General features: G+C 43.6%; 1 protein-coding gene across 20 annotated transcripts in view; it reads left to right on the forward strand.

Moving 5' to 3' along the window:
• NCOR1 (nuclear receptor corepressor 1) overlaps window positions 1-20,448 on the forward strand; it is a 1,907,529-nt gene that overhangs the window by 916,180 nt on the left and 970,901 nt on the right. For all 20 annotated transcript variants that reach the window (XM_086955042.1, XM_086955041.1, XM_086955040.1 and 17 more), the window contains one exon: window positions 12,573-12,699. In XM_086955042.1, coding sequence (XP_086811168.1) covers window positions 12,573-12,699 — 127 coding nt within the window. The remainder of the gene's footprint in view (window positions 1-12,572; window positions 12,700-20,448) is intronic.

The raw sequence follows: 20,448 nt of genomic DNA on the forward strand, positions 1-20,448 counted from the left end.
ACCGGGCCAAAGTCATTCTTGTTGCTCTGGATTGAGCACAAAGAGTCTGGGAGCCCGAGCTGCTCAACTTGGCCATCGATCCTCCGATCCGACTGCCTCTTCGGGAGGATCTTCTGTCGCAGCCTCCACTTCCACCTCCTTGCATGGAGATTGAGCGGCTGCAGTTGACGTCATTTGACTTGCCTCCCAAAGGTTGTGATGTATTCTTGGCAGCCAGGCATCCAGCCACTGAGACGGTGTACGCCTGCGGGTGGAACACATTTATGGCATTGTGCACAGCGTAGGCTGTAGTTCCCCTTTCTGCCCCTCTTTCTGAGATGCTCTTGTTACTTTTCACTTTGGCCCAGCAGGGCTCTGCTCTGGGCACTATCAAGGGATAGTAAATTATACTATTCCAACATCCAGCGCCCCCCCTCTGCAAGTCGTCGCTACGACTTGCGGGGTAATGGTATGTGGAATTACAACTTCAGTACCACTGTGCCAAAGGAAACATGCTCTTTATTCTTGGTTGCATTTGTGGTGTGGTTGTTACCACCTTTCAAAAGAGAGGTCTCGCTTTCGTGTGGCCAATCTTTAATCTCTGTCAGCATGTTTTCCTGGACCTATTGTGGGACTGGTTCGCAGACCCTCTTTCTAAAGACAATGGCTATGCTATCTAATTCACAAGTTAAGTAATCTGCGGCTAGATTTCTCTATCAGATGAACAAGATGCTTACCTTTGGTAAAGATGTATTTGGTAGAGATATAGTCTAGCTGCAGGTTGCTTAACGCCCCGCCCATCCTCCCGCTCTGCGAGTGACCTTGAGGTCTGGTCTTGGTGTTTTCAGTTCACTTCTTGGTTGACTGACATTTGGCGTGGGAGTGGTCCTCCTTGTTTCCTTACTGTGCTTCTGTTGTGGTGGGGTTCTCCAGATCCGCTGTTCTGCTCTCATTGACATTATAAGGAGTTCTCACCCACCCTGTTCTCTTGGTATATGGTCAAGGGAGTTCCATCCTTTCCTTTTGGTATATGGTGAATGGAGTAGAAAGGGTTTTTCTTGTGTACTGTGTCACACACCTCTGCGCAGTGCTCTACATGACTTGTGGTTCATTGACTTTTAGGACTTTCTAGGCTTTTCTTCAAGTGTCTTCTCTGGTATTATCATGCCCTTGTCCCCTTTTTTCGTTTGCTGTTTTAAAGACTTTATCCTCTATTTTGGCACACTGTTTCCATAGCCAGTTTCTCTGTGTCTTCGTGTTCTGTCCAAAAAGCTTCACAGAAGAAGCTGACACCTGCACACCAACGGGGACTTATATGACTCCACTGATGTCATCCAGAGCTGACGTCATACGGAGCAATGCAGAACTGCCCCCTCTGCAAGCAGAGGTACTGCTGAGAATTTTTGGTATCCAGCATGATGCCTGGGGAGATTTCACAAGTTAAGCATTCAGCGGCTAGACTGTCTTTACCTGATATATAGTTACCAAAGGTAAGTAACTTGTTCTTTGTTACATACAGACACTTCAAACAGTGGCTCCCGAGGGTCATCAGTGAGGTACCACAATTGCCGTCTACAGTGCTGCCTGACGAGCCAGCCTCAGTTCCTGTTTCATCATTCCAAATTGACGTATGTCTGGAGCTCCTAAAACCAAATTTCTCCTATTGATTTCAACCTGTCAAAAGTCACTGCCCAAAGTGTCCAGATTTAAACATTACAGAAAATGTTACAGATGACCATTTGACCCACACAACGTTTTCATGTGGGTGTGTGAGGCTGGAATATGATCCGTTTTCCTGCGATTTGTGAGCATGCTTTCACACTGAGCCCTAAAGTAGTGGAAGTGCTAGCTATTATTGGCTCGTGCCTATATTGAGACCCCCTTCCCCTCCAACCAAAACTGCCTCTTTCCTGTTACAGCTCGGGAGAGGGCCTCCAATGGCTTTTCCTACAAAAAGCTTTAAAAACTAGAAAAGTAGCTTATTGTTTGAGGTGGACCAGTGTCCAACTCAAAATATAAGGCCACCACCTGCTGGATGTCTCACAAATAAAATAAACCTGTGCTTAGTTTCTAGTAATGTGACACAAAGTAGTCTGGTTTAAACCAAAGTCATTGTGTAAAGTATTTAAGCAGCTCAGACAATTGAAAAAGTCACGCAAAACACAATAAAATTCCACAACAAATTTTAAAATAAAGAGGAACATTTTAAGTAAAAGAACACAGACATTATTTTGTATAGATTTAAGTGAAAATAGCACCAAAAAGCACAGTGTAAGTCTATGGAAGCGGCAGACCAGGACCTCTGCATGATTTGAGGCATCCGAACTGGACCTCTGCTCAAATACACTGAGTGGATTGGTCCAGATGAAAGTCTGGAAGTATAAAAGATTTAAAACATTTCACTCCAAGAAAGGACTTGGCCATTTATTGAAGAAAAAGTTGTCTCCCTTTAGAACAAATCTGAAATTGTAGTAGTTGCAGTGGAACTGCCAGTCTGATACCTGCGGCATGTTGGTCCCACTAGGACTCTGGAACTTTTTTTTTTGTATGAAAGTTTTTCAGTCACAAAACGGAAAGGGCCGTTGCCGTTTTGTGAGGTGCTGGAGCATTTTTGGGGGAAGAATCTGATGTCTTGGAACTGCTGGTTAGGTATTTTTTAGGTTAGGTCCCCTTAGCTCAGTAGCAAATGTTTTAAAAAGTTTCCAAACTTTTTTCTGGTGCCCAAGTGAACACAGGAGTATACGTTTAAGCAGTTTCTAAGGGGGCATCTAGAGACTCTCAGGGTGCCAGGCAGAGGCAACCAGCAAAGTCCAGCCCAGATGAGAATTGTATGGAAGAGGCCTCTTGCAGCTTTTTGTGTCCCTGTAGCCACACTGGATGCCAGGCAAGTGGCCCTTGGAGCCCACTTCTTTGTCATGGTTACAGGGGGAGCAAGTCCAACATTCAGAGCTCTTCACTGGTTACTGGAAGCAGGTCCACTTGTCTTCTGTCTTTTGCAGGTTCAGAAAGTGTTCTGAAGAGTTTTCTGGGTATGCCATATTTATATTTGGCACTAGCTAGCGGATGGGTGTAAATGTGCACTCCATAACCAATGGAATAAAAGTTCTTGGGGCAACACTACCCACTTTTTCAGTAGTTCCTGTTTCCCTTATTGTAAATTAGCACAAAATGACACGTGCCGGGGCTTTTTGAAAATGACAAAAGACTTTAGCCAAGGCTATGAGGGCTGGTGGGTTTGTAGTAGAGTGCACTGTAGTAATTGTCAGTGTCCTCCCAAATCGAACAATAAATTCAATTTGAAACAGAAATCTAGTAGGACAAAGGCAGGGTCTTCCAGCAAGCCCCCAGACAGAGAATATCCAAGAATTGTCCTGACATCATTTTCTCTCCCTTTCAAGTGTTACTTGTGGCTCAAAGAAACCGATCAGGCAGGATGTGACACTGTGGTGTTAAAAGGATGCCCACATTCCCCACCTCGCATATTCTGTTTAGGTATGGGAAGTTATTTCTGCCCATGGAGTGTATTAGAATTTGGGGCGTGGGCCCACCACAGTTACTGCACAGTTACCAGTCACTACCAAGATATCCCTGAAAAAATGGCATCCGAGTTCTTACATGAAATGTTGAGCTGTTAAGTAGAGGCCGAACCAGTTAATGTCAGTGAATGACCTGCCTTGTAGACATGGCAAATGCTATATATTTCTAGGTCTCCCATGAGCTGCTCTGGGGAGACATTTAGTTAGTGGGCTTTAAAAAGCCTACCACAGCTTTTCGTGTGGCATACTGTGTGCGGTTACGCGCACAGGCACGAGCAGAGGCGCTATCTGGCTTTCCTCTCGCTCTCCCAAGCACGCGCGCCTCGCTCCGCCTCTTTGTCTTAATCTCCCCTTCCCCACCACAGAGAGAGCTCACCACAGAGCGTGTCTCGCGGCCGCACGTTTTGTTTTTCAAGTGCCCCCTTCCGAGTTGTACATTTCATGTTAAAATTCCCACGAATTTGGAGCCGTCCCGTTGCTCAGTCATTGCTAAGTCATTGCTTGTTTTGGGTGGCGGTGGGGTCCGAGGGGAATGGGAGAGTTGGTTTGGGCACTTTCTCCTTTCAACTTCCTCATTTCGTAGAATAGAAAGGCCATAAGCTGGCGTTGGTAGAACGGAAATGTGTTTTTTCCTGAGGTGAAGTGGTATCTACATTTGACTTCGACTCAGGGTCCCTTTCGCCTTTCTTTTGTCTTCCCCCGCAATGAGACAGAGGGTTATCCCCCGCCCCCGTGCCTCCACAGTTAGAAGGAAAGGACAAACAGCAGAGGGGAATTCCGCCATCAGACCCTTAGACTTGTTTGGTCAGTAACGGTGTCACCGATCGGGGCACCGTCGCCACATAAAATATGTTGCAATGTGGGGGCCACACCTAACTGCTGACCTTTCAAGCGGGTACTTTCTTTCCACCCCTTTAAAGCCCCCTCCAACTCTTCTACTTTGTTTGGAATCCTGTTGCTAAAGGAATTGAGTGGAGAAGTGTGGCTCAATGATTAGAGCGGCAGACCCTGATGCAGAGGTCTAGCCCGGGACCAGAGTTCAATTCCCCACCTCGGCGAGGTCTTACGCTCAAAATCCCACAGACCTGATAATTCTCGCCTCGGTGCCTATTCCAATCATAGAGTCCCACTCTGCAACTCTGGGCAATAGCTTGCTTAATCTCCACAACGGCCCCCACAACTCTAAGGATGCCTAGCCTCCACCTTAGGGGTGCCCAGGAGTGGACGCCTCACAGGGAAAGCCAGGATGGGTTCCACGGCGGTATTCGTACAAGCGCCTTGAGACCCTTGCGGGTGAGTAGTGCGCTATACAAGTATCAATTTACAATTGACATTTTATGTGCAAATATGTTTGATAGCTCAAATGCCTCTGCTGTGCCAGTTTGTGAACAGTTGTATTTGTGGAACAGACCTGCCTTTGTTTACACAATGTCTTAGTCTGGGGCTCTGGAATTATGCAACAGTGGACGACCATAATATGCAGCAGGGCTGATTAAATTATCCAGCACATTTTGTGATAGTATTACTTATTTTTTGTAATTTTCACACATGGTCACTGCCTGGGAAAATATTTCACCTCATTAGTACTGACTTAACACCCAAATACAGATATAAGTAACTGAAAGATGACCAATCTACCTTTGCGGCGGTCCTTTCTGTGTGGAGGAGCACTGCTGCCACATTTTTAACTGCCAATTTTTTTAGCCGCTAGGTTTGTAGTAACTTTGTTAAGCAGATGATGTATTATGTGGCAAATTTAGATTTTTCACAGCCTGCTGGGCAGAAAATCTGGATTTTATTAAGGACACGGAGGCTAATATTATGCAAATCTCCTTTATTACTACAGCACAGCAGCAACAATTGAAGAACATGGAACTTCAATGAACATTCTAAAGTAATATAAAGTCCCATGTAGACTTTAAAGAAAGAAGAGCGTTTTTTGATCAATCAACCTATTAGGGTGAAAAACTAATACATTTCTCTAAAACGTTGTATGAAAAAGCATAGAAAACATCACAATAAACAGCTCTAACAATGGAATATAGTCTACACCGATAAGGTATAATATAATAATCATAAATAGATCTTAATAAAACAAGATATGTAAGATGGATGTTAGAGAGTGATACTTATCTTTCTGAGCAGCAGCAACAAAGAAGGTTGAGAGATAGTCTACATGGGACTTTATATTACTTTAGAATGTTCATTGAAGTTCCATGTTCTTCAATTGTTGCTGCTGTGCTGTAGTAATAAAGGAGATTTGCATAATATAGCCTCCGTGTCGTGCCATAAAATCCGTAATTACGAGGGAAACGTTGCAACTGCCAAATCTCATAATACCAGCAGCCATGGTCATATTACATCACGTTGGTAGGCCCAGCTGCAGTTTTATGGAACGGACGTGGAAGAGTGCAGACTCCTTGGTGTCAGTTCTTCCTGCTACTCAGCCACCGGAGAAGGTATCCCTGAAGTGTAAAACTTCAGCCATCTACACTTCTTTATAACCCTTTATCCCATATTTTAAAGTGCCCTGCTATTCCCTCTCTTTACCACCCAGGGAAGTCGTGTTCACAAAGTAAGCTCGAGGCAGAAGTGTTTCTGGAAATTCGGCACTCTAGGTAATCTCGAGGTGAATCAGTTGCAGCAACCATAATGCCTTCAAAGGGGCAAGCTATTGCCCCAAAAGACATTTTTATCAACTTTACCTGTAATAAACAAAGAAACCATTAGAGTTGCGATTGTCATACCATGCAATATTGCAGGTTTCTATTAGAGATTATGACGTTGTAGGAGAGTAGGATCTGCTTCCTATGGTTACCCTCACTTTTTGCTGTGTTTCACTGGTTTATCGACTTTAGTCTGGCTGTGGCCCTGCTAATCAAGACCCCAGCCTAGCTGTTCTCTCTCTAAATTCATATCCTGTACATTAGGTACACACCAGATTGGTTACTGGGTTACCCCTGTGAGTCCCTAGAATATGGTACAGTGGTTACCAAGGGCCTAGATACCCCAGAGGCCTACCAGGGGCTGAAGCATGTATTATGCGACCACTGGGAAGCCTTCCAAAATGGCACCACGGGTCTGCACTTGCAGCCTGGCTAAGGTGGTGTAAGCACCTCTTACTTAGATATAGTATACCTATATCTACCATTTAAAACAGACACATATTAACCTATAAGTCACTCCTATGGCAGGCCTTGACAATCCTGTAGGCAGAGTGCTTGGTTTTGTGTGAGAGAGTGCCCTAGCATGAGCTGAGCCCCACTGCAGCTTTCGGAATCCCTTCCGTATAGGTGTTCTGTGATATGGCCATACCATATACTCAAGTGCATTATAATCCTTACGGTTAATGCTAACTTTGGTTTGGCTTTATCAAAACATGTCGTGTTTGGTGTCAAACACTTTAGAATACTAACACCCCCCACCAGTTCTGGTGGCAGGGGTAGCATTCCACCCTTCTAGAGGGAGAAGATATGTACACACTTACTTTCCCGGTAATAGTTTAAAAGAGCCCCAGCATCACAAAATGGATGCTGCTGGCACAGACACAAGACTGACCTCCTGCTGCTGGACTAAACTCCGGCTTGGAAGGCCTGGACAATAGGTTTCCTGTCCAGGAAGGTGCCAGCACCTCCCCAGACAGGCTTTAGTGTATTGGGGTAGGGTGTGTTGCATTCAGTGAATGGTTTTCAGACACTGCCTGGGGCACCCAAGGTGTCCCATGCATTTCTCAGTTCAAATCGGTTGCTGGGGTACTCAGCCCTAGCTCTGGTGCTAAACTGGACTAAGGGGAAGGGGTGTAACCACCCCTTCCCAGGTCCTCCCATAGGTGGGACCACAGTTAGTCCATCCCCTAAACTTAGTATAAGTATAGAAACCAAGTCACTGAGTCTTTAGATTACCCTGGACAAAACTCTGAAGAAGAAATCTTGGACCTTTGACATTCCATATCGACTGGAAGACGGATGAAATCTCCCTTGGGGTCAATGAGTGACTCCCCTGTTCAAACAGGCACCAAAGAAGCATCTTGGCGGTCTGCATTTTAGAGGCTCCCACCGTATCCCAAAGAATCTGCAACAAAGGGCACGAACTTCCAGATATCCTTTAGACTGACACGAGTCCCTAGCAAAGCTGAGACCTGTAGCTATCACAAGAGACGTGGGACCTGAACTCCTGGACATCCTATACATTTGCTAGTGCATAGACTTCCTGAACTTTCCCGAAGTTGTGCATTGGGCTACTTGTAGTCCAAGCCCATAGCACCTTTTGCATCGAAGATTGGGGGCCTACACTTCACGAGTGTTCCGTGAGCCCGCTCTCAGCAATTCCGCTCGAGGCGCCTTCGCGGTGCCTAGTTCGTTGGCTAGTTGGTCCCCTTGAAGGAATCTCCTTTGTTTCTTGGGCTTCCCTGGTTGCTCCAGACGTGCCCTGACTCCCTTCCAAAGGGTGAGTCCCTCAGACCTTGCTGGTCTGCACCAAAGCCAATCTTGTCATCTTGCGTGGGTTGCTGTTGCCAAGGCTTGTTGGGTCCAATCTGGATACCAACGCTGCGGCACTCGACATACGACGTGGGACAGCTCGAATCCAGCTCCTGGTTGTCGTCGACGCCTCCTGGTCGTCGTGGCTGAAGAGTCAAGCTACACCTCCTCCACTTAAAAGCACCTGACATCGGCTGGCATCTTCTTGTCGCATCCTGGTCACTGGCTAGTGACCCAGACTCTTTCCCCTCTGCTTTCAGGTTCTCCAGATCTCAGATCCATCCTTGGATCCATCCGGACACTTTTCTCCTGGTTGCCTGCAGTACTTGTTTGTAGCTCTACATTGGAAACGACGACGAAACCTGACACGAAAAGACACCTATGCACCTGGCTTCCCTGGGTGAGGTAACACAAGTACTTCGGTGCTCCTGTGGGTCTTGACTCTCAGTGTCCAGTACTGAAGGTGTTCCACCATAGTCTACTCATAGTATAATTCTTTATTGATTGGTTAAAAAAAACCATTTACAATTTACGACATGACAAAGATTAATAAAAATGACTGTGATAAAAGCTTTAAAACAATTAATTTGAAATAGTTTAAAGTTCGAGGGCCAATAAGATCTGATAATGTTCTGATACAGTACATAAATGTAGGTTTCTTATGGTCTCTGTTTTGGATGTTGTAACTCTTTAACTCGACCGCTCTGCTATGCTGGGAAGACTTTTAGGTTGGAGAGTGGCTTCGAGGAGTTTTAACGCTTTATGGACAAATTTTGCAAGCCCAATGTTTAACTTGGTGTTGTCGGGGTCAAGAGCGGCCATTATTGCTTGACGGCAAGATCGAACTCCCAACATAATACATTGGCCTCGCAACAGTGACCGTCTGGCTGTGAGCAGTGCAGGGCATGCACAGACAATATGTTCCATAGATTCTGAATGGTAGCCTCACAATCTGCATTCCTTGCTACTACACGCCCGCCGCCATTCCGGGAGGTTCATCAAAGAGGGCCATTCTCCCATCCTCAGGGCTAGAAACTTAAGTTTCCAATAAAGTGTATATGTTCTTGACAAGTAGAGCGGCTGAACACCCATTTTGAAATTGCCAATTACAGCCCAGGCGTGCCTCCTCTTTGAGAGTGTCGCCCTGTCCGAGTGAAAGGACCACAATCTAACGGATTTGTTGATGGCGGACTTAAGCACCGAAAAAGATGGGTTAATGTCCCAGAGGTCTTTTGCGCCTAATAACTGTAGGCTGTAACCCAGGAGTTGCCGATGCTTATGGCTTGTCTGTTTTTGCTGAATTTCCTGCCAAAGTCGGGCCTCCAATGAACCCTCCTGGGCAAGGCGCAGTCTATGACAAAGTTTGATGAATGCACCTGCCTCCACTCCATGCTGATCTTGAAGACAAAATTCAAGTCTCACTTGAGCTGGCGAGCCAGATTTTGGTAGTCCAAAGGCTCTTTTAATTTTTTTTATTATTAACTTGTTTATTAATATACTGGTTATGCCTTTGGTGATCTCATGGCCATACGCCAAAGAGTTGATTACTTTGGCTTTCATTACTTTCAGCATAGGTGTTAAACTGGGACCTAGTAGCTGTTTTGCCAACTTTGCAGCAGCCACGTCTAATGACAGACCTTTGATTTTTAATGCTTCTTTGTGCTTGTTGAAGGAGCCTCTTCTATCCAGAAAGATGCCCAGGTATTTGTAGCTGGGGTTGAATCTTGCTTTGTATTGTTAAAGTACCACCTTTCTGTTGACCTTTTTTGCTTCCCAAAAGAGATGGTTTTAGTTTTTGACAAGTTAAGCTCTAGATGGTTTCTTAGTCTACTCCTAAGTGTCCCTAATCTTTAAACTCGTAACTTTAACTTTTGCCATAAAAGTCAATTGTGATTCGCGGCTATGTTTAGCCACTGCACGCGTCCCCTGTGGGTCTTCTGCGTCCCTACCTTGGGTGGTTCCTGGTTGCCCCAGCAGTTCTACAGTCCCTAGGCCTAACTTTTATCCCTCAAACGTGGTTCTTATACCACTTTCTATATGGTTTGTGAGGCCCCTAGGGCAAAACGTTTACTGTGCTAATTTTCTGTGTGCTATTTAAGTTCTTGTATTGAACTTTTGCCTCTGGCCTCATAAAGAGACTAGAGGGGTGTGTTTTAGAATAAATACATATAATATATATATATATATATATATCTATCCCTACCTACCTACCTGGTGTGGTGCTCTTTCATTTGATCATTCAAGAGATTATAGACTGGTAGAACAAGCTGCTTTACATTCCTTCAAGACTTAGCCTGAAGGCTGCTCTCCACAGCTACCACTAGGATAACTTTCTACAAAGGTTGTCTTAAACCTACCATCAATAAGGGTCGTTAGGACTGGTGCAAGGTGCCCACTAGAATAGTGGACATCATATGCCAGGCCAACTTGTCACATACGTGTATGTGAAAAACAAAAGCTGCAACGTTAGGAGCAAGTTTGGAAGTTTGCAAAGACATTTTCCTCCTAAACGTACTCAGCATGCCTGAACGTCTTTTTCTCTTCATATGACGTGTGTGAATGGTGTGATCTAGTTTTACTAAATTGAGTTCAGGAATTATAAAATAGGCACATTTTGCTGGCATTTGATTTCATGTTTATTTATTTTTTTGATAAACTTTTCCCTACTTGTGTGTTGACATTTGTTACATATGAAGTGTGTGGCATGCATATATAGTGGTAGGTTGGAGTATAATTATAGGTTGGTACAGTAGCTGGTGGGGATGAAATTCCACTACTGGTCTGAGCAATTCTTAGTCAGTGGCAAATGACGACGTGTCGGTGGCGAATGATGTGCTATTGAAAAGTTAACATTCAGCTTCGTTATGAATTGAAGTGTTTCAGGAGCAGACCTAATATGTGGAGCGTTGATGTCTGAATTCCTAGCCTTGTGTTCTCAGAAGGCTTGTCTTTTTGTTTCTTCTTTGAAAACGTGAACAAAAACTTACATTGGCGGAGGCAAATTCACAGGTGTTAGGGTGTGACCTCTTGCAGAGTTACTGGACTTTCAAGTGGTTTTCTTCAGGTGCTTTTGTTTTTTATCTGCTCAGACCGCATACTGCTCCTTATCCTCCCTCTTTGCTTTTGTTGTCTTGATTACTCTGGTATCAGTTGATCTAAAACTTCACTTGTAGCTATATCATTTCCTCCAGACTTAGCTGCAGTATAAACATATTTACATTACATAGACTTCACTCCTTGCACAGGACAGGGTTGGCTGACCACAATTCTGAGCTGTATTACTAATGAATAATTCCGTTTTGCAGTTGCAATACTTGGTAATCTTAGTTTTTCAGACCGGCTCTATCTGCTTTTGCTATCATAAAGGCCTTATTCTGATAACTGATTAATTTCTAAAGGCCCGTCTCATAGTCCATTCACAGAATCATAAAATATTTTTCCAGACCCTCAAACATTTAATGAGTTAATTTCCAAAGGATACACAAAGCCAACACTGCTCTCAGGTCAGACTAACATCTGCCTCATCTTTTGAACACACTCCGGTATCGGTCTGCTTTATGTTTACATTTGCATGGGACTCCATGACCTACCAATGGGAAATATCATTGACTTGTAGTATGAAGGAGTGAACCGATTAATATGTGTACTGCTTTAAATTCCTGGCCTATTGTAAAACCGAGCTGTAACCAGCTAAGCGGGCTATATTCCTAACAAGCATTGGCATAGCCAAAAAGTCTCGCTTTTGGGACCTTATAAGTATTTAGTTATGCAGCACAATATCATTGGCACAACAATATAAACTGTTGCATGGCTAAACACTTATATGGTCCCAAAGGCGAGACCTATTGGCTATGCCAATGCTTGTTTTTTATTGACTTGGGAAGGGTCGTCTATTTCTTGAATTGTTGCACCCAAACTTGAAGCCTGATTTCATACCCTCTCGGAGAAGACCTTAAAGATCCATTTGTTAATGCATGCAGAGCCATGATCATGGGAGACAAATCTGTTGATAGTTTTTTTTTTAACCCATGATTGTGTCCAGCAAACTAAAGAACTCTAATATTGGTGCGCATACCTCTTTGGTTTTTATTTAATTATGATATTCGAATGCGGTCATTAAACTTCTCTAAAACTGCTTACAAGGAGGAAGACATGTTGAAGTGAAATGAACATGTCGCTCTTCTTAGTAGTTTTGAAGTTACTGAACCTTGCTCGCAAAGTGCATTGAGGTTGGATGCAATATGACCACTCTGAATGGTGTTAAGCCTTCCATTCTTTCCTGTTTTTGAAATTCTATAACCAAGACTAAATGCTAGACTTTAATCAAATCACATTAAAACAACTTTCTTAAGAGGATTTCTTGCTTAATATTTTACCTTTCGTTTGTTTTTGGAGTACACATTTTCCAAATTTCCAATACTTTTCCTTGGAGCACCTGATTCTCTTGTAAAGTTTGCCTTATGCTGGCATCTGAAGCAACAAAATAGTGTTTCCTGGTTAAACATATGCAAGAAATTCCTTGCCTTCTCACAACAAGAAAAATGACTGACCATGGCTTCCTTTTTTTTTTCTCCTGTAGACTGCTCGGCGGCCACGTGAAGAACGAGATGTCTCACAGTGTGACAGTATCGCTTCAACAGTCTCCGCACTAGAAGATGATGACAACGAAGGCTCGATTGAAGAGGAGAACCAGGAAGAGAGTGATGGTATGCACTTAAAAATCCCTACTCTGGTGCTGAAGTGTGGGTAGAGATCAGTCACCTTTTAAGGACAACTCACCATCTTATGTTAGTAACTCTAGCTTAGTGCTAGAGGTAGGCATGAATGTCCTGCTGGGTTTTAAGGTTCTAGTGAAATCAATATTAATGGAATGTTATACCTCTGAGCTTTTTGTCCTATGTAAATGCTCACCCATGTCTCCTAGCGAACACTGTAGAGCGCAGCCTGATTCTCTTCTGTTTAAATATTGCTCTTATCTCAATATTAATGTGCATTTATTGATTTCTTTTTTGCCTGTTTTAATCTCTTTTACTTCTATTTTCCTTCATATCCTGTAATCAAATTTCCACCACTGATTCACTCCCCCAGCTGGCCCACATAGCATCTGCATGTCATATCTAGGTGTCAGTCACTTATCCATTCCTGCACTGTTAAGTTGATTTGTCTGAAAGAGCACACTGATACTTCATGTGGGCCCCTGGTTATGAAACATTTCAGAAAAGCGCGATCATTGAAAGAGGTTGATCTAAAATCAATAGTAACTAGTCCACTTTCAGGCTGGGCATTTTTTTTCTTACAAGCAGTGCAAGCTTTCCCATACCAGGGCCACATACAACAAAGATGGCAGGAGCAATCGGAACGTCGCCATGGCACACAAAACCTATACATTGCAGGCAGTAATGCAAGCTTTACTTGTACCCTGAACAGATGCAACAAACTGCAGGAGGGTTTTCTTTGCACACTGAACAAGCAATGCTTCAAGGGCAGCAACAGAATATACTGGAATTTTCCCTGCTTTATTACTTGCTGCAGCTTCTCAAAATTGGCATATATGTACAGATCTGATTGCTGACATATTGTAAATGATGAGCCTTAACTACTATATAGAAAGCCTGACAAAATAGATTGTTCTTTATTCCCATAAAAGTGTTTGATGGTTCACGTGTAGGTCTGTTTGATTCCAATTTTTGCCACAAAGCTTTTAATTTTGATCAGTGTTATCCTAGGCTTAAATTTGTTAAAGGCTAAGACGCTAGTATTTACAAGACTTTTTCCTCCTTAAATGTGTTCAGCACTTGTATAAGAGATACGGTTTGTAATTGTGAATGTGAGCCAACCTTGGATACCAGACTGAAGATCTGAGTGTCTGGAAGGATCAGCAGCAGTTTTTGATACCCATAGTTAAAAAATGGTGTCGCCTCCTCCCACAATCTGGTATCCTGAAAACCTTCAAATAAATAACAAGGACCACCTCCTTAGTCAATGCTGCCCTTTTAGGCCTTTTTCTTGGGGATCTAGGCAATTACCTGTTTTCTGGGACTTACACAGTGAATTACGTTATTTACTAGTGGTGTCCCAGAATCGCAATATTCTTGAACTCCAGTTGATATGTTGAACATTGGACCATATGTGCTCTGCATAGCCTGGCAAAGCTGTGTAGTTCCTGCCCATGTACATTTTGTCATCAACGCCCCCATGAAACCTACAAGCATGTTGGGTCACTGGGAGGTACTCCTGTTTTACTCTGAGGCATTAGGGTAATACTTTGATGTCGAAGTTCCACTGAAGGTGCATCCCTGTTTATGAGGGTGGCTATTGTCCCCTCTTTCTAGGCTAAGAGATTAACTGACTGTGTTAGAGTGTAAACTTATTTATCCCTAAAAATCTTTTCTTTTGAGCGCCAAACTTATGAAAGGTTTTCATGACTCACTTTGACATGACATGAAGCAGAAGCTCACAGTGCCCCAGTATGCAGTTTCCAGCTTCCAATTCTTTTTTCCGCCTGCTAGAAATTAAATTTATGGTTGGCAGAGGTATGCACCTTTTCCAAGCAGGAACCACAATCCCAAGCAGGGTAAGTCACAAACACATGCTAAAGTATCCTGTGCTCACCCTCTTGTAGCTTGGCACAGAGAAGTCAGGCTTAACTTAAGAGGCAATGTGTAAAGTATTTGTTCAACACTTTAAACAGTAACACAATGAAAACACCACAAAACGGCTCAACACTATGTTAGAAAAATAGAACGGTACTTTTATAACTCAGGGGTGTGGAATTTAATAAAATGTCTACTTGTCCATGTGGCAGGTTGCTTCATAGATCTACTTGTCCTGTAACAAAATCCACGTCCCTTGGTTCCATTTAGCACAGCGACAAATTATGGCATTATATAAGAGCTCTGATATAGTCTCTCTTGATTATGCCAGGGCTCCTACCATAGTAGTGTTTGAATACTTGCAGTCCCCTTATGTTGCCACGTTTCCACAGATCTACATATTGGGGCTGAAGGTAGTGGTAAGCAATAGTTCCAGGGATAGAAAGCCATTTTGAGTCCGTGCAAACCTACTAACGTGCATGTTTTAATGGTTTTCAACAACTCCTCTCTAATCTTTTCCCATACTGACAAATGTTGAAAATTTACTCCTGACAATGACAGATGTAAACCTTCTTCCAGAGTTGGGAAAAAATGGTTGGAGGGAAAGTGAACTTCAAACACTTAGATTTTCACATGAGTAAATCTACACATGCATATTTGCTCATGCTAAAATGCAGTTCACAAAAATTTACAATGAGTACTATTTCTTGATCTACTTCTGTAAATTTTTGGTAATTCACGAAAGCCATATAGCTGCACTTATTGCAAGGACATATACCAGGGGTGCCCTTTTGAGACTTTCTTTAATAATTGGGCCCCTAATTTGGTCTGGTGTTGACCATAATCTTTTGCGTTTATTAAAAGTCTGTCTCTCTCTCTGTATTGGCTGGCTTCACTGTGAGTGACAGCATTCTGCTTTTTCAGATGAAGCATATCGGCACACAAACTAATTTTGTTCACTGCGAGTAACTACTGTGGCAGTGTGTGCTTTTTGCGATCAAAAACAATTTTTGCTTTTGCCAAGGTTTGTTATAATGGTTTATAATTGCAGCTCCCACAGCAATAAAGGTTTACAAAAACCATGACAAAACTAAAAAGCTGCCCACCAATTTCAGACCTACTGGCTTTGCCAATGCTTGTTTATTTGTGTTTCCCATAATTTTATTGGAACTGGTTACACTGATTCTCCATTATGAATATTTTTGGGAAATACTAGCATGTATGAAAAATGTTACTAAATGATGCTGCAAAGAAATGGTATCAGACATTTTACAGTAGTTTAGCAAAATGTTTTTTTCCTGCTTTCATTTTTTTAAATGAACATTTTATTTTGAAATCAAAGTATCATCAATATTGCTTTCAAGCTTCTTCAAATATTTGCATCAAATCAGAGAGCATCCTGGGAGGATTATACATAGCCTAATATTGCTAAACCTTAAAAACGTGTGTGCACGTTTTTATACTGGAAGCACTGTCAGTAGTGCAGTTAGTTCTTACAAGATTTACTTTGAAAGGTCGCCCTAATAATAAAGGTTTTCAATTAATGAACCATAAATACAAGTTTGAACAGCATAAACATATGAACAAAAAGATTACCTTACCTGCAGACTGTGCCCTTCCCTGATCCATAATATGGTACTGCAAACTGGCAGCTCAAGGGTTTGCGCTGCAGGGGTGGGCCTACTTGTCCCAAGGACAAAATACACATGAAAACGTGTTGCCCTTGACCCCAAACAATATGTCCTGGGCGTCGGCGTATAGGAATTCCATATCCCTGATAGCTACAAGACCAATGTGACAAAAATCGAATAAGTGGTTGAGATATGAATTTTTTAATAAATTGTAGGAATATGGCGCTGTATATACTACACCAAAGTAAGGTAAAGTGTGCACACCGTCCAGTAGATCTCCAGAGGTATAGCAGAGGCTAAAGAAGATAATACCTTACTCTCATTTGTGGTAGTGTGGTTGAGCAGTCAGGCTTATCAGGAGGGTAGTGTTAAGTGTTTGTTGTACACACTCCGGCAAGAAATGATGCCACACTCTCAGACAATCCAGACCAGTTGTTTGTATAAAAAAGTCATTTTGTTTAATTTCTGTAACCAAGATATACTTAGTAGCAGGTAAATTAAACTTTTCATAGATTGATACTTATCACAATGGCAGTGAACACTTGCTTTATAGGAACATTCAGACTACTTTTGCAGGTAAGAAAATGATTTGTAAACTGTAAAAAAAAAATGCTTGGAATTACTTTTAGGTTACGTTTAGATCACTTTGTGATTACTTTTCGAGTCTGGCATGAATCACTCTCCTAACACAGTTTAGGCAACACAGGACATTGATACACATGTTAACTCTGGTGAAGCCACTAAATTACTCCTTGCTGCAGTACAAAAAAGTTCAACACTTGAAAATAAAATCTGAGAACTCACCATTCTGTCCTATGAAGGAAACAAAGTGTTAAGTTTCAGGTGAGTAAAATGGTTTTAGGATATGAGTTTTAATAGATAGAACTAATGGTCAGGTTGACACTCTAGGGCCACCACCAGCGGCACTAGGTCACCTCGGTTGGGGACTGCTCACGGGCAGGCCACTCAGTCTCATTGGCTAAGCTCCTAGGGTTAAGGTTACGTAAAAGGAAGTCGCAGCTTGGCACCGAGTCCACACCTCCTGTGGTGCAGGGGTGGCTGGGTAATTGTGTTCAGAAGGTGTTGGGGTGCCCAATGCTTTTCAATGGATGACGTTGGCCACAAAAAAGGACTTCAGGCTGGAGTCTGAAGACTAGACGAAGGGAACCAACGACTGGAAGATTAAGAGTTGCTGGACACCAGGACACTGTGGGTTGGGCTCCTCAGACCTAATGAGTTGCTGGTGCAGGGGCGTCCTTTCATGTCAGGTTCTTCTCACTGGCTTCAGTGGCGGTTGGGGGGGGTCCTTCAGGATGAGGCTGCAGGCGTCGAGAAGGTCGGTGGAGGTCATCCAACACCAGATCACAGGGCATGATCACCGCGGGGACCTTGCTGGGGTGTTGGGTCACTTGAACTCAGGCTGTGGGTGTCTGGTACACAGAAGTGAGAATTCATGGATCCGGCCGGCTCTGGAGTTCTGGCTTGGAGAAATCCGGTGTCTACTGGAGATCAAAGTTCTGTGGGAAAACAGGGCAGGTTTTCGGGGTTCTTAAAGGCTGCTGGCTGCAGGACACGCCAGGATCAGCTTGCAGGGGTTTAGAGCAGAAGACAAGTCGGTAGCGCTGGGGCCAAAGCAGTTGTCCTCCTCCTCTTCTACAGCACAGCTCTAGAGTCCTCCTTCTTGTCACATCAAATCTGAAGAGGCAAGGTTCAGGGGTGCCCCTAAATTCTAGATTTAGTGGTATTACAGGGGTGTTCAGGTTGGGGCGAATGCTTCCCTTCCCTGGAGTGTCTACATCCCCTAGTATGCCACCCTCCAGTGAGATGGGGCATAACCCTCTTCCTTAAAGGACAGGTTCTACCCCCCTCCCCCTCATCTCCAAGGTGGCGAGTACTGAGAGTTGACCTTCGCCTCTCCCACCTGATTGGAGGAGTTAGCAAAGATGGGCACACCTCCCTTCCTGGTTAGGTTTTTCAGCCGGTTCTTACGCCCAAACTAGGGGTCAGAACTGGTGGGAGCCAGTTGCTGACCGTAAAAGGCTGGGGGCAGCTAACAAATGTGGGAGGCCTTTGAAGCACCCTCTTCGAGGACCCTGCCCATCATGGGGGAGGGGGCATGACACCTCTGCCCAGGATGTGCTTAGTTTTACAGCCTGAATCTTTTCTGGATTCACATGCTGTGCATTATTCCGCAATCTAGTGATTGGGTCTGGAATTAGTGTATCTGTCCTGTTTTTCTTTTGCCTCCTGGTGGGCGTCATCATACCACCATTTGGTGTCCCTGTGTGACGTTAACATGCTTTCACCGGAAGCCTCCACCTTTGTTTGCCATCTTCAGATTCTTTTTTGTCTGCCTTTGTCTGGATCCTTACGGAAGGAGCTCCAAGAAAAGTTGAAGAAAATTACAAGAAAAATGTTTTAAGAATCAAAAAGACAACGAATCAAGAAATCGTATGTTATATCGAGGTGCCGGAGAGCGCAGAGAAGCGGAAAGTCTGCTCCGTCGACGCCGTACAGGAAATACATGTACAGGTGACTCACTGTACGTGGCAATGAACAAAAAATCATTCACGTTTTGCCTTAATTGCCACCATCCGGTTTGCAATCTCTGCTTACCAGTGGCTCATTGAAGCGAGGACTGCAACGTGCTTTCAGCGTTTGCACCAAAGACGTTTAGAGTAAGAGAGGCAGAGAAGAGCCCATTACAACATGCAAGGGCCGAGTGCACCACTGTCGCTGAGAGACCTGGGCCTCTCTAGTGATGACAAAGAAAATGTGGAAGAGTGGCCAACTGGTGACACAGATGTTGAAGTCCAAATCATGGAGGTTGAAAAGAAGACTTAATGAGAGGTAAGAGACCCGACGGTCTCGATGGCAATACACGAGTCACAAAAAACAGAATCCAGAACCGCAAAAGCAGCAACGGCGTTGAAGCCCTCAACCACCGCAATTGCGTCTAAAAAAAAAACAGCCCGTAGGATCCTTTAGAAAGGACACAGGAGTGGCAAAGACCTTAGAAAAAACCAAGACGTCGAAAGACGATCAAGGAAAAGACGCCCCAACATTTGTTGTGTAGTTCCCATATGACCTATACAGGATCTTCACGTTTGGATAACAAACTGTGGGAAGAGTGGAAGACTGATTCCATACACCCCCACCGGGTATGTTAGCGTGTCTGTATCATCTAGCTCACAGTGCAACTATAATCTCCTCTTACCAAGGAGAGAATAGTTTCTGGCAACCACAGAACATGACAACCCTGAACCCTCAGGATTGTAGAAACTATGTACTACTTTTCGCTCAGTCACTCGTGCTTACTTAGTTGGTCTCAGAGCGATACACAGAATAAACAAGCTGGGCGTTTTCAATAATCATTTATTGAACGGTTGTTATTCTGGTGTAGAATATATGTGCTGCAACAACCATTATAAAGTATAAGATATAAATGATTAACAGTACTATAAAGGTAAAAAGATGGTATAGTTCTACCATCTTACTAAAATCATGAATACATTCAAGTATATAAAACACATATTAAAAGGTGCATACTCCTACGATGCCTCCCTATCTAGATGTACCTACCATGGGTGTAGGTGTTAAGCCAAGAATTCCTCTCGGATTTAGTCAACCCCATTACCTTAAGTGAGACTGTGGGAGCCCGTCTTGGTCTCGCGTTTGTCACCCTGTGAGGGATGTTAGGCCACAGCGAGCTGGAGTGTCTGCATGCAGGAACCTCAGCGTCTCTGGTCAGTGTGTTGGCCGGAAAAGCCTCGATCTCCTCTTACTATCTTAGCAACATGCGATGTATATATACCCATAGGTCTCCCCAGGAATCCTACCTTGCTGTGTCGGCCTATGGATAACGTCTGGCATGAACTTTGTGAAAGATTTTATACAGGATATGGCAGTCCTGCTGTGCTTCCAAGAACTCTTATTCATAATGTATGTGATTTCGAACTAGGGAAAACCCACGTTCAGAATGCTGTGTAATATTCAGGAAAAAGGTCAGTCCTTGTAAACCTTGACAAGTGTAATGTAGGGAGAGAATATAGGTGAAGGGTTACGAGTTTACCGAGGCCTCTATTATAGTACCCATATGGAATATAATAGTCAAAGCAGGAGAGGTCGAAAACAGACAAACCGGGCACGACACACGCTGCTACATAGAAGCAGTCGTTGTCCACCAAGAAAAAACATGAACGTTTAGATGCCGAAACGCAAACGGCAGAAA

The sequence above is a fragment of the Lissotriton vulgaris genome, chromosome 2_1 (genome assembly GCF_964263255.1).
Source record: "Lissotriton vulgaris chromosome 2_1, aLisVul1.2, whole genome shotgun sequence".
In the NCBI taxonomy this organism is placed as follows: Eukaryota; Metazoa; Chordata; class Amphibia; order Caudata; family Salamandridae; genus Lissotriton; species Lissotriton vulgaris.